This window comes from Mauremys mutica, chromosome 5 (genome assembly GCF_020497125.1).
Source record: "Mauremys mutica isolate MM-2020 ecotype Southern chromosome 5, ASM2049712v1, whole genome shotgun sequence".
NCBI lineage: Eukaryota > Metazoa > Chordata > Testudines > Geoemydidae > Mauremys > Mauremys mutica.
In genome coordinates this window covers 118,651,695-118,666,636 of record NC_059076.1, presented here as the reverse complement: position 1 = coordinate 118,666,636, position 14,942 = coordinate 118,651,695, and the positions used below count along the sequence as shown (strand labels likewise).

Here is a 14,942-nt window from a genome sequence, read left to right as displayed (position 1 = left end):
CGCCGCCCCAAGCATGTGCTTGGTAGGCTGGTGCCTAGAGCCGGCCCTGTATGTCCCTGACGTGCTTTTGAAACTTTGCTGCTTAGTTTGCTTTTGGAGAGCTTTAGATATAAGGCATCTCATGTTCTTTATTAAAATTATGTGGGACCCATACAATCTTTGTCTACTGTACAATGGAAGATTTTAATTTTGCTACATATTTAATTAATGGAGTAATTATTACTATAAGGAAACGTCTGTTTATTTCAGATAGTGGGTTTGTGTTCAGAATGACAGCAAGTTTAGGATTCTGAATAGATGTTACTCTTCCTAAAATGTACGAACTGTTTTCTGATTCTGAAAGCTGGCTGTATTTTAAAGAATCTTTATTGAGGTTGCAGGAACAAACCATCCCAATGTGTAGAAAGAATAGTAAATATGGCAGGCAGCCAGCTTGGCTTAACAGTGAAGTCCTTGCTGATCTTAAACACAAAAAAGAAGCTTACAAGAAGTGGAAGATTGGACAAATGACCAGGGAGGAGTATAAAAATATTGCTCAGGCATGCAGGAGTGAAATCAGGAAAGCCAAATCACACTTGGAGTTGCAGCTAGCAAGGGACGTTAAGAGTAACAAGAAGGGTTTCTTCAGGTACGTTAGCAACAAGAAGAAAGTCAAGGAAAGTGTGGGCCCCTTACTGAATGAGGGAGGCAACCTAGTGACAGAGGATGTGGAAAAAGCTAATGTACTTAATGCTTTTTTTGCCTCTGTCTTCACGAACAAGGTCAGTTCCCAGACTACTGCACTGGGCAGCACAACATGGGGAGGAGAAAGAAGAGGTTCAGGACTGATTAGAAAAACTGCACGAGCACAGGTTAATGGGGCCGGATGCTCTGCATCCGAGGGTGCTAAAGGAGTTGGCTGATGTCATTGTAGAGCCATTGGCCATTATCTTTGAAAACTCATGGCGATCGGGGGAGGTCCCGGATGACTGGAGAAAGGATAATGTAGTGCCCATCTTTAAAAAAGGGAAGGAGGAGGATCCGGGGAACTACAGGCCAGTCAGCCTCACCTCAGTCCCTGGAAAAATCATGGAGCAGTTTCTCAAAGAATCAATTCTGAAGCACTTAGAGGAGAGGAAAGTGATCAAGAACAGTCAGCATGGATTCACCAAGGGCAAGTGCTTACGTTACCTCATTCTACAGATCTACTATTTTCTGCAGTGAAAACCACAGTTTGGGTTTGTGTGCTAGAAAATGTAAGACATTTTAATTAAAGCCTTGTAATTATTATCTGTGTTAATAGCCTTGACTAGTATAGGCCAATTTATGTTCATAAAGTATTAGAAACTGAACTAAGAAATTTTACCATCCATTTTATGAATACTTTATAAATCCTTGACAAGCTAGTTACTTGCAAGGAGAAATATCCAAGCATGCTTTTGCTGAAAATTCCTAATAAGAGTATGTGCTGAAAATGCTTCTATAAACTGAGTGTCTGAGACTAGGAAGCCATGGATATCTGGTCTACAAAATTGGTTTTAATATGCTTAAACATCAGTCCTAAACTGCTAAAATATGTAGTTCAGTCTCCCCGAGGCAAGTGCCTTTTATTTAAGACCATCATGTTGATCTTACTAGATCTGTACAAATAGGATATTCCTTTAACAAAAAATCCAAATTCTGAAAGGCGGTTATAAATTTTACAAGATACAAAAGAAAATTTAAAAATAAACAAAACAGATCAGTAAGCTGTTTCTGTTGTTAATTTTAAAAAATCACTTTAGCATCTTGCTGGATAGAAGGTTAGTTTCATTATGGGTCCTTGACTTTCCCTTCTTGGGATTCACTAAATCATAGGAAAGAGTCTTTTGCTGCATGTAGACTACTGTATTATTAATCTTTGGCTTAAAGGCAGAAGATGAAATCATTCTCTGAAGGAAAAATCCTGGTAAAAGAGACATTTTTTAAATGGAATAGGCATTCTCTGCCTGGCAGTTTAGTCACTAACCAAACAGAACAGCAATTGGTTTTGCCTGTGTAGGAAGATTCTTTTTAACTGACATTATTTCTTGCCCACACATTTTTTGCCTTTCTCTTTATTTGTTCTAATATTTCAGTCATGATGACTAATTAACAATTTTACCTGCTAGAAATCAAGTTGAATCTGATTAATGTTGGTTAATTTTGAAATCAAGGCTGAAATTCTGAATTTTGCATGGAAATTTGTAGTACATTTTGCATGTTGGCATAAAACAACATGCCAGCCACACTATTTCCTATTCTGAAAGCACATGACTCATGTACCCTAAAGATACTTCTCTCCATGTACATTTCGTATATTCAGCAGAGAATTGCTTTGCATACTTCTGGATTTTTTAGAAATGAGTGTCTTTTAAAGGAGACACAAAAGCATGACTTCTATTGTAACTTTTAAGCAAACATTAGCCCTAGGACTTTCGACTTCTACACACTCCTTTGGAGAAAAAATGATTTTTTGTAGCTTGCATGTTGTATAGTATTTATAAAGGTACAACACATTTATGAAGCCACAGCACTTATCAGGGACTTGTTAGCATGTGGCTGAAATGTTTCATTGAAGTTTAACATCTGTAGATTGCTAGGCATATTATACAGCAATTTCTCATTTTGTTTTTAGGAAGAAAAGTCTGAACCATGTATTATTCATTTCAGTGATGGTTCTGAAGCAGAGAATGGCTTCTGATGGTGACAGAGTGCATCCTTTGAATCCATAAAGATAAGTAGGAAGAAGAGAAATTGGAACTATTGATTGATATTGTTCAGCTGATGGGGTTTCCTGATACCCCTGAAGTCTAATGGATTTTCCATCACTAACATCACTGGAATGGTATGAAAATTGGACACCATCTTTTCTTGGCAGAGTTATTGTAAAATAAATCGGTTAGGTAATATTTGCTGACCACATAAAATGTTTCCCATCTCCTCATCCCCAACCAAAAACTTAAGTCACCAGTTGAATCTTAGATCATTTTGTAAGATTTTTTTCTTTTATTTTACATTTTTCTTCCATGCTTCTTTTAATTAAAAGGGTGATGGTTTCTACACTGCAGAGGGAATTAAGAGACTGAGAATCCACAAACTATTGCTGCAAGGAGAACTTGTAATTATTGCAGGGGGGGAGGGAGCAGTTTCAAATTCACTTTTTTCCTCCATCATTTTCTTCCATTTTTGCCATATGATATAATTTGTATTCAAGAACTGCCAAGGCAATGATACATTCAAAGTACACACACCTATAACTCTGACCAAAGACAATGGCAGTTTTCTGTCTTAACGGACTGCAGGATTACACACTGGGTGCTTTTGTGACACCATGTGTCAGGTTGCACCTTGTAAATTATTAAATGAGTTGTCGAAACTTCTGAACAGAAAGATTCAAATTTTGCCAAACTGGAATATTCCTTCCTTTTTTTAATGTCATTTTGTTCACAATCTTACTGCATTGCCTCATGCCCTTGATGAAGAGCACTGACAGCTGTGGGATATTCATCCAATTTAGGACTAGACCATGGCTGGTCCTAATGCAGCTGCACAGGAGGAATATGGGGAGTAATACACACTCTCTCCTTGCATGGCCTACCTGCATCCGGGTGCCGGGTATAGAGTGGGGGTTGAGAGCAGGCTATATATGCCCATTGCTCCTCCCTGTGAGGATGTGAGCAGGGAAGAGGATGGGGAGGGGCAGGAAGTGGGAGGTGCCTGGACTTCTCATCCTGACAGTGTTGCTAACTATTGTGATTTTGTCATGTGTCACAATATTTGATTATTTGCTTCAAGCTCCAGCTCCTGTAGTCAGATGATTAGATGATGATCTCCACTTTCATTTTAATCAAAAGTTAGTTTCTAGCTCTTGTGATTAGAGAGAAAAGCTTGGAAAGTCATATTAAATTTAACTGTATGGAATAGTTAGATGATGAGTGTCACGGGGTATGACTGCCTTCCAGCACCCTCTTCTGGCTAAGTGTGGCTTTCCAGGAACTTCTTGTCTCAGTTTCCCATCTCAGGAACTCAACTCCACATCAGGTCCTCTTGACTCAATAATACCCTCCTTGGGGCTGGTTTATTATAAAACTTCATACAAAATAGCCCATAACAAAAGTCCCAAATAAACAAAAGTTTCTTTTGGCCTTCAGTGTTCCCTTGTGCCATGTTCTCAGTCCCTTCAGGGTTACTTCTCAGTCTCTGTCTCTCTCTCCTTATGGCAGGAGACCTCTGCTCTCTTCCTGGAGCTGGGTAATTCAGGCAGATGTTACCTCTCTCTGTAGGCCAGGAGTTCCCAGTTCTCCAGCATCTGGGTTGTAATTTAGTCCAGTGCACGACCATAGCCAGCCTCTCCCTCAGCTGTCCCATGTAGTTCTCAGGATCAGAGTGTTTGGTAGCTGCCTTCTGCTTGTATTTCACCTTTTATGAGGGTCTAGGCAGGATATATGCTAGTCCCCATCCCTGATTGTTTGGGTAGGAGGGGAGCCTTGCCATGCTCTCTCTGCAAGGTTCCTCAGATCCTTAAAGATACAGTAACAAGCATCACTCACTCCCAAGACAGCTTCCTCTCTTTCCATATCCCTGTTCCATCCTTATATTGGACCTCTTATATCCATAAACAGCCACGCCACATGTTGGGGGCTGGACTGACAACTAGGCACTACTACCTTTAAGGGACAGACTACCCTGTCGCAATGAGATTTTATGGTTGGAAAGAGGTAGGGGTAGGACTACAAAACAAAACATTTTTTTTAATTCCAGTCAATTAAAAAGGAGTCTCTGGTCTATTTATACTGGATCCTAATGGGCAACTGAGGCAAATACTCACTACTACTAGTAGTGTTGTCTAATACAGTAATTAGAACAAGGGCCTGGGAATCAGGATTCCAGGGGTTCTGTTCCTTGTTTGCTACTGATCTGAGCAGAGAGGTGTTACCTTGGGGAAGTCACTTGACTCCTATAAATCTGTTTACCCATGTGTTAATTGAGTATGATACTTGCATATTTCTGGTTTTGTTGTTACATTACAAGTTAATGTTTGTGAATACTCTGAGAATCTTACATGAAAGACACTACATACAAACACCAAGTGCTAAAGACTGTATTTGTCTTCGATAATAATGCAACCCCTGAATTAACTCCTACATAGATTTAAGTGGGGAGAAACACGGCTTATTCTTTGAGAGGAAAATTAATATCAAACACATTAGGTACTGAAGCAATATTTGCATGTCCAATTGCAAATACCTTAAGAATGCCACAATTGTGGCATATAAGTTGGTGATGAAGATTAAATGGCTATTTAAAAAGTGGAAGTCAATTTGCCAACTAATTCACTGCCAAGAGTAAGTGCTGCTGTTCCTGTGTTCTGTGAATAACTTGCTGTTCTATAAAAGCAGCAAAGAGTCCTGTGGCACCTTATAGACTAACAAACGTATTGGAGCATGAGCTTTTGTGGGTGAATACCCACTTCGTCGGATGCATGTAGTGGAAATTTCCAGAGGCAGGTATATGTATGCAAGCAAGAATCAGGCTGCCTCTGGAAATTTCCACTACAATTTTCCACCCACGAAAGCTCATGCTCCTATATGTCTGTTAGTTTATAAGGTGCCACAGGACTCTTTGCTGCTTTTACAGACCCAGACTAACATGGCTACCCCTCTGATACTTGGTGTTCTGTAGGTGATCAGGAAGAAAATCAGATTTAGTTTCTATAACTAATGAGTATGCAAACAAATCTACAATTTCCTACTTATTTGGAATTAGAGTTCTTTGTATAGTATTGATACACTCCTGGAATATCTGATTTAAATAAACAAACACTTCACCTGGAGACATGCTTGGGAATATAACTGGAGTTAAAGGAGCTTAGTATTTTTGGATCTGATTTTCAGTGGCATTCAATTTTCCATAGCATATGCAATCTTATAATATATTACTATTATAATTACAGAATTGTTTCTGTAAATAATAACTAATGGTGACTTATTATCTGACTCCATTAAGGCAAGAGGTTGTAATGGAACTTTAAGTTAATACTGTACAATTTCCTGCTCTATTTACAACATGAATTAAATGTAATGACTCCTATTGAAGTCAGTGGCAAACTCCCACTGGCTTCAGTTGACACAAGATCAGGCCCAATGTCAATTGTGAATGCTCAGCCTCTCTCAGGATCAGGTCCTAAATAAGAAGTGATTCATGTTTTTGTTAATATCTGCTCTTTAACATGACAAGAAGGAAATGAATTTCTGGGAAATGGGGTTGAAATGGGTGTATATTTAGATAATGAGGTGTTGTGTGGGGGAAAAGTTACATATGTGCAACTTTTACTTTTCTGGTCTTTGTTTTCCTCCTCTATAAAAGCACAATATACTCTAACTTACTGGGTATTCTAGAGAAAAGTACTGTAAATTTTTATGTAATGCTTTTAATCTAATTGCTTGAAGTAACACAGATTTGTTTTATAATCCATCATATGCATTTTGTTTGTTGATGTCTCATTCTGTCAAACAGTGCTGCAGTCTAATAGGTCTGTTTCTTCTTCTCTCTTTCTTTCAGGATATGAAAGAAATCAGCCATGATGGAAAAAGTGTTACATGCAGGACTGTGTTGAGGACTACTTGAATTGTTAATGTCTAGCACAGAGGGCTGCTTGGCTATTGGTTCAGCGTGACGTGAGGGATTTTTATTGTAAACTTTAAAAATAACTATGTCCAAGAAAAGCCGTGCCAAGGGAGAGAGGTCCGACATGGAGATAGAAGCAGTTCAGGCTGCTAATGAGGAACTACGAATTAAACTGACCAACATCCAGATAGAATTCCAGCAAGAAAAAAGCAAGGTATGTGTCAGCAGCTCTAAGAATGCTTCAAAGTGGTATGTTCGGTTCTGAACCAGCAGACAATTTGACACCAGTGTCTCTCAAAAACAACGTACTTTCAAAATGAGTTGATATTGGCTTGGATCTGTGCACTGTCTTATGGACTGAATGCTGGCTGCGGGACCGTAGCCAGAATGAAATGAATAAAGAGAAAAGTATTAAACAGTGAGGTGTGTAGTGAAATGTAATTGTATGAGGTCCAGTCTTATTTAAAATCTTCATTAATAACCTGCAAGAGGGAGTAAATGTCTGTCTGTTAAATTTGCAGTGTTGATAAATTGAGAGGTATTAACAAAATGTGACTAAAGGAAATAAAGTGAATGATCAGGAGGTTTGTATCAGAGCTTGGTATTTGAACCTCTGAAAGGAATTGAAGGGAAAGTTGAACTCCTAAGTCACATTCAAAGCATTCCACTTAAGTGCATATGCAGAATGCAGACTGACTGTGGAAATCATTGATGCAGTCCTGATTTGACCTCATTAGGTTGCATGTGTTATTGGCTATTTGCATTTGGAACAGCGGTCTAAATGTTTCTCTTCCAGATATGTGAATAATCAGTGGCATACCCAAGAGATTTTGTTCATTCATCAATTATATATATTTAAACAGCTGTTAGCATGTATAATTTTATTTCCTTGCATCATCTCAGAGGTGGATGGACTAGTAGGCTTATTAATTCATTGAGGACCATCAGGGTACTTGACTCCCTACAAAACACACTGAATTTTATAGACCGCCAGATCTACTCTAGGTATTTTTTCTGCAGTTAAAGGTAGTCTCAGAAGTGTTATATGTAACCCATAGCATGAATAAATATGTGTGAGATAATCATGTAAAGAAGAAATTCTGATCTCTCTGCTAAATTTTTCACATAGCTGAGTAAAAGATTTCACATGCATCCCTTTGCATGCAGATTCAGAGATCTGTAATCAGAGCAAACATTTTATCACTACCCACTAACACTTCCAGGTGGCTCCCATTGTCTTTTTCCATCATTATTTTTAAGGTAGATTTTGAAGCAGAAGCAAAAAATTCTCTCTGCCATTTACAATATATAAAAATGGTCTCAAATGTAACATTTTTTTCTGCTTGGTCTTTCATCTGAAGACTGTTCTCCAGTGGAATGGGAGAATCTTCATAAGATCTTTGGAGTTGTGATTCTGCATTAGCTGATCTCCAGCTCTACTTCCTCTTCTGTGCCCTCTATAACTTTCTGAGAGGGTAATGATGCTGGATCTTAGGTTTTATCTACACTGCACAGCTTTTAGCGACACAGCTGTGTCCCTAAAAGTCCGGCAGTGTAAACGCTGTTTGTCAGCACTTTTGCTGATAAAATACTTCCACCCCCTACGAGAGGGGTTCGCGTTGTCAACAGGAGAGCGCTCCTGCCAACAACGAGCCATTTACATTGCCACTTGCCGCGGCAAAACATTTGTCTTGTGGGGGAGGGGGAGCTTTTTTGAGCACCTGTGAACGACAAAAGTTTTGTCGTTCAATTGGCAGCGTAGACAAACCCTTAGACAGTCTTATTATTTTATATAATTAATTTAAATAAAACATTGCAGATGAAAATCAGATTTTTTTTCTTTCGAACAAACTCTTACTCAGTTGCCATAATAAATTCAGTATGGAGCTGGTGGAAAATCAGAATTTCTGTCCCCTAGGAAATTATGACATTTGTTTTCCATCACAAATTGGGATAAAATATTGAAATGTTAAAATATTTTGCAGAACAGAAAGTTATGAAAAGCCTACTTACAGATAGTAATTTTTACTTCTCCTTCTTGCACATTCCTGCTTAAAGTTTACTTTTAAACTGTGGAGTTTGAGCTGCAGCCTGATCCCTTCTTAATGCTTCTCATGGATTAGTCAGCAGAATGGGTGTGAGAACAGTGTTGCCAATGTTATTGCTGTTCCCCCCTGCCTCCCCTTCCACCACAGATAAAATGAGTACACTGTGATGCTGGGGGTGGTGCAAAGCTTTCTGTGCGTCTTAGTACAACAGGCCAGGAAGCTTGCCAGCCGTTCAGGCCCTGTAAACCCAGGGAGAGACTGACAGTTGTGCTGTAGCCCTGCTATCTTTTTATAGTACCTCAGTGCTGCTGTGTTTTAAAAGACAATTCTCTGTTTAAATTTCACCATTCTATCAAATTAATCTGAAATATATATATATGTTTTTAATTTCTCAGCTATTTTGCTTCATTTTCTTTCTTAAAGTAGCTCATATGTACAGGCAATGGTAGTGGCCTGGTTGTGTGACTGCTGCATTATTCTGCCATTAGAGACCATCTGCTTTGGAAGTTACCTTAAACTTATATTCTCCCGCTGGAGAGTTGCCATCCATGGTTGCTATGGTGGAAACTCTGTGTTTATGAAAGGCAGTATCAGGGATATGTGAATGAAAGAAGCCAGACTGCATTGCCCTAAAATCCAGCACTTCTTTAATGCAGCCAGAGCAATTGCACAGCAATACCTGTATCCCCTACAATGCGGGTGACACCATCCACACTTCATGTCCCCTACTCTCCCTCAAACCACACACCCCTGCCATCCAAGTAGTGAGGGAGGGGATGCTACATAATCAGTGTGTCTAATGGAGGAGTAAAAGGGTAGATGTGAGTAACAGTAAATCTGAAAGGATTATGCCATACTAGTTGTTTCTTCTGTCAGAGTATAGGGATAGGGACTGAGGCAGAAGATTAAATCCTGGTTCTACTAACGTTAATGGGGCTAGGATTTCACCTAGAGAGAAGTGGGTTTGATTGACTGAATGACCTGGTGTGCTATGTCACGGAGTCCTCTGTGCTATCGGCTCAAGTACAAGGTTGTGCTGTGTCTGAGCTGGACAAGGATACTGCAGGAAATTTGGCAGCATTTTGGTAGCATATGTAAAGTAATGGAGAGTTCTCTGTCAAAATATGGATACAACTGAGCCCTGGGGGATTAATTCTTTTTATGGAGTAACTCAAATTGAATAATGAAAAAAAACTAACTGAAATTTAAGATAAAAATAAGCAATTTCAGGAAGCAAGAAGCACTCACTGTTCCTAGAGAACCTAAATGAATGAAATGGCTTTATTGGCACAGAGGTGAATGGCAAAGTATTGAGGCTGCTCAAGAAACAGTTCAGTGGCATCAGGAACTTGTATAATGTTAGCTAAGGAAACAAAGTCTTTTGAGGTTAATTAACTTAATTTAAATCCCTTAAATATGCTGTCTTTCTATTTAGGGATATCCATGTATACATATGTTATATTAATGATTTATCTGAGGAAAAGCCTTCTAAATTTACCTGGGACATAATTATCTCCTAACATCATTAGATAACAAGTTAGAAATGTTCTTAGCTGCTTGTATAATCATTAAGAGGACATATTTCAGTCCCAGATTACATTATGAATTGTGACACTTTTAAAAATTAACTTTAGCATATTTCTATACACTAAAAAACAATGGCTTTTGTGAAACCAAATCTTACCTGAGCCATCACAAACCAGAGTACGTCTCCCCAATGGGCTGTATTTGTTGTTGAATAACTTAAACTGTTGACTCCTGCAAATTCACTCGTGTGTGTGCGTGTGCGCATGCATGATGATACCTAAAATGAAAAGCAAAGCAGAGAAGAGTGTAGTTCAAGTATGTGTCAGTGTGGATCTGGGCGTAGATGCGTATGCGCCTTGTGTGAGAGAGTGGATTTTTTTTGAATAGCAGTGTCCATCGTGGTGTCTCTCACTCCCTGTGCCTCCTGAAGCTCCCATACAAAGGCATAAAAGAAAGGGTGGCCGCCTGTGGCAGCAGGATGGAACCAGCGAGTCTCTGACCCACTAGTTCTTAGTTTTTGGCCAAACTTTCTACAAATCTTCTAAAAACCTTCATAGCTCATCTCATTTGCCTTGACTTATGACTGCTGTGGTCATATCTACTTGTCTGGATCAAGGATTGTTGGTTAGACCTGCTCCCTTGATATGGTATACTCTAAGCCTGTGGGCTTCAAGCTCTGTCCATCCTGCGATGAGTTAATCCCCTTAAAATGTTGGCACAGTTAGGTGCCTCTTCTGCTTAGGAGAATCGCTTATACTGAGAAAATGTTTGGTGTGCCGTCGTTCTCCACTAGGATAAGAACATAAGAATGTCCATACTGGATCAGACCAAAGGTCCATCCAACCCAGTAGCCTGTCTGCCGACAGTGGCCAACGTCAGGTGCCCCAGAGGGAGTGAACCTAACTGGAAATGATCAAGTGATCTCTCTCCTGCCATCCATATCCACCCTCTGACTAACAGAGGCTAGGGACACCATTCCTTACCCATCTTGGCTAATAGCCATTAATGGACTTAACCTCCATGAATTTATCTAGTTCTCTTTTAAACCCTGTTATAGTCCTAGCCTTCACAACCTCCTCAGGCAAGGAGTTACACAGGTTGACTGTCCACTGTGTGAAGAAGAACTTCCTTTTATTTGTTTTAAACCTGCTGCCCGTTAATTTCATTTGGTGGCCCGTAGTTCTTATATTATGGGAACAAGTAAATAACTTTTATTTATTCACTTTCTCCACACCACTCACGATTTTATACACCTCTATCGTATCCCCCCCTTAGTCTTCTCTTTTCCAGGGATACATAGGCTGAAGCTCCACCTTCTGGAGCAATCTATGAAGGTCTCATCTTACCCTGAGGAGATGAGCCAGCATCATCCAATAGCCTATCTAACAGAAAAGCAACACCATTGACCAGTGCAGAGAAGTCAGGACCAAGAAAATAATCAGTACCAGCACTAGCACAGATGTTCAAAGTGACGAAGCCAATCTTAACGTCAGTGGCATCAAAGCTAGCACTGACTGGGGCAGATCCGAACAGAGGCAAATACTATAAATAAATTCAATGGGACCTGCATGGTGTCAAGGGCTGGGGAGAAGTAGAGGTCTATGGCAGTGTACCCTGCTGGCACTGGCTCTGGCAGTACACCTCTTGGCATCAATGCCTACCATGGAGTATGAGCTGGGGGGACAACATCATCAATGCCAAAGTACAGACTGGTACTGATAGTGCCATACACTTTGCTGCCAGCCCTAGAGGTCTGTTCCTTTTCACTGTAAGTGGGACATACGTTCTCCTGGTCTTCAGAGAGCCCTCTCCTTGGGGGCCAGTGGTTGACACTATGGAGAGATCTTCAGCTTCCCCTTCAGGGCTCTGCCACCACCAGCCCGTCAAGACTGGCACTGGACTGGCCAATACCCAATGAGCCAGACATATTCCTATAGTATGTTACCATGGAGTTACTGGGGTCCACCATCTTATACAATGAGAAGCTGCTCTTCATTGCACTGAGGGAAGAGAAAGAGGTCATTCTCCCCGTCAGTGTCTCTGGCTAGCCCACCACTGCTGGAATACCAGGAGGAATCGGATCCACAGGCAAAGAAACACCAGCAGCCTGTACTACTGCCAAAGCACTTCTTGTCTTTGGCTATGTCTACACTGCAGTAAGAAACCTGCAGCACCAAGTCTCAGAGCCTGGGTCAGCTTACTGAGCTTGGGCGACGGGGTTATAAAATCACAGTGTAGACTTAAGGTTTCAGGCTGGAGCCCAGGCTCTGAAACCCCACTGGGGAGAGGATCTCAGAGCCCGGGTTTCACCCTGAACCCAAAAGTCTATACTGCAATTTTAGAGCCCCGCAGCCTGAGCTCCATGAGCCCAAGTGAGCTGACTCAGACCAGCTGCAGCCGTGACGTGAGTCTTTTATTTCAGTGTAGATATACCCTTTTGTTTCCCAATGAAGCAGAATCCTTTGCCTAGTAATGATGCCTGACAACTCTAAATTGTTCCAGGCAGGGCCGGCTCTGGCTTTTTTGCCGCCCCAAGCATGGAGCGTCAAAGCAGGAAAAAAATCAAAACCCTGCAGGGCAGCCGGAGCATGGGTGCAGGGAGACTCCCTGCGCTGCAGACGTGCCCCGGCTAGCAGGAGGGAGGGAGCAGGAGCAGTGGGAGAGAGAGAAGGGGGGCAGCCAGGGTTTCAGCGGGGCGCTCGCCAAGCGGCCCCGACCGCCGCGCTGCCTGCTGGAAGGGCTCTGCATGCTCCGGTCGGCAGGGAGGGAAGGATGTGGTTCTGCCGGGCTTGCTGCAGACCTGACACCAGCTGGGGCAGACGGAGCGCGCAGCCCGCTCCCAGCAGGGCGCTCCCCTCCTCCGCGCTGCCGCCCATTACAGGGTGGCCGGATCAGCGAACAACAACAAAAAAAAAAAAAGCGTCCGTGCTGCGCTAGGATTGGGCAGAATGCCGCCCCGTTGAATCTGCCGCCTCAAGCACGAGCTTGCTCGGCTGGTGCCTAGAGCCAGCCGTGGTTCCAAGAGCTTTTTGTGAGGATTGCCGAGACTCTGTAGAAAGAGACGTCATTCATATAGCAGAAATCCCACTACCTATTTGACATCCTCAGCTTCTGGCCCAATTAGGATTGCTCTCACCATAAGTGAGGTGCTACTTGATTCAGCTAATGTGTGGCCGGTGCTGGCCATGATAACACCCGATGCGATGCAGGTAGAGAAGAGGGACCAAATTTCTCCAGTTGGGTTTGAGTGCTTCTGTGCTCTCTCCAACTCAGGCTCCTTAGTCAAGTTGGAAGTATAAGAGAAAAGTACAAGGACCCCAATTCCAGGATCTATTTGGGAGGAAATCATACTCCTCTGCCTGTCTGCAATTGCATGTGGGTAATGGCCAGGCCTTACTGGTTGAATGTGACTTCCTAACCTGGGACAGGGTGATGCCCTTCCTCATGAAGCTCCTGTACAATGATAGAGAAGAGCTAATCAACATAAGGAAGGTCAGCTAGTAGCAGACACCAGAGTGAGACACCACAACGGATGCCTCAGACACCACAGCGAGGTCTGTGGCCACAGAGATGGCAATGTTTAGAGCATTATAGCTCCCGGCACCGTGTATCTCAAGAGAGGTACAAGCTACAGCTGAGGATTTTCCCTTTGAGAGCACAGAGCTATTTAGCAACTGAAGAAAATGCTCTATACTCTTGAAAGACTCAAAGGCCACTTTGTGGTGCTTGGGGATTTACATCCCAGCTCTATTTTGCAAGCCATGCTGTATGCAAGCCTACCTGAGGCCACAGATGCATCCGACCACCACAGGCCACCAGAATATGACGCCAAGAAAAACTCAAAATACAACAAAGGGCCCCAATATTCTCTTCCTCCTCAGCAGCAGCAGCACACTGCACTCTTATGACACATCAGCAAATTTATGGAGCCACATCAGATCCAGTCAAGTGATCACCTCTTTTGAAAGCTGCCTTGCCCTTTTCCATCAGGTGTGATCAGCCTTGATGTCAGACAGATGGGTGTCAGAAATCATTGCCCATGACTACCACATCCCGCTCCAGGGTCCGTTCTCACAAGAGCCTGTTACAGACAGAAGTGTTCTCATTGCTTCATCTAGGAGCCACAGAGGAGGTTCCACCAAAGTTCAGGAGATGGAGTGCCTACTCCTGATATCTCCTCATTCAGAAGCATTTTCTGTCTCTGCTATTCTTTTCTCTTCCCTTTTGTGTTTGTCTAGTTTTGTCTTCTGGGAAACAGCAGGAGCAGCAGCGACAGCTTCAGCCCATCTTAACTAACTTCTCTTTTTTCCTCAAAAGGACAGTTATTACCATCTTAGATACCATCTAAAAGACTGTCAAAAAGGGTATTTTTCTCTTCTAAAAACTCTCTGCAGCTAAAGAGAAAGGGATGTTGTTAAAGTGAAAGCCTTATTTAATATTGTGTCTTTCAAATTCTTGCTCAATTTAACTTCTTTTCTGTATCTCTATTCAAACGTTACAAAGGATTTTTAATGGTGTGTTTGCCATGGTGCTAAGCAGGATGAGTCTTCTGAATACCAAACTCCGAACCTTGTATAAAACTGTTTATTATGGTGGACAGTGGCTGAGTTATATTAACATTCTTGGCCCATATATTGTACCTAAATTAATGCAACAGTGGTAGCACTGTTTAAGTATGCCTGGGTCGTTGCAATTCTACTTTTGGTCTTAAATTTTACAAGCTTTGAGATCTTGAAATAG

The 14,942-nt window shown here is 41.6% G+C and overlaps 1 protein-coding gene across 1 annotated transcript in view; it reads left to right on the top strand.

Moving 5' to 3' along the window:
* Positions 1-14,942, top strand: part of JAKMIP1 (janus kinase and microtubule interacting protein 1) — a 206,087-nt gene that overhangs the window by 127,540 nt on the left and 63,605 nt on the right. Inside the window, exons 3-4 of the mRNA XM_045018166.1 lie at positions 2,636-2,845; positions 6,562-6,841. Of these exons, the coding sequence (XP_044874101.1) occupies positions 6,713-6,841 (129 nt within the window). The 5' untranslated portion in view covers positions 2,636-2,845; positions 6,562-6,712. The remainder of the gene's footprint in view (positions 1-2,635; positions 2,846-6,561; positions 6,842-14,942) is intronic.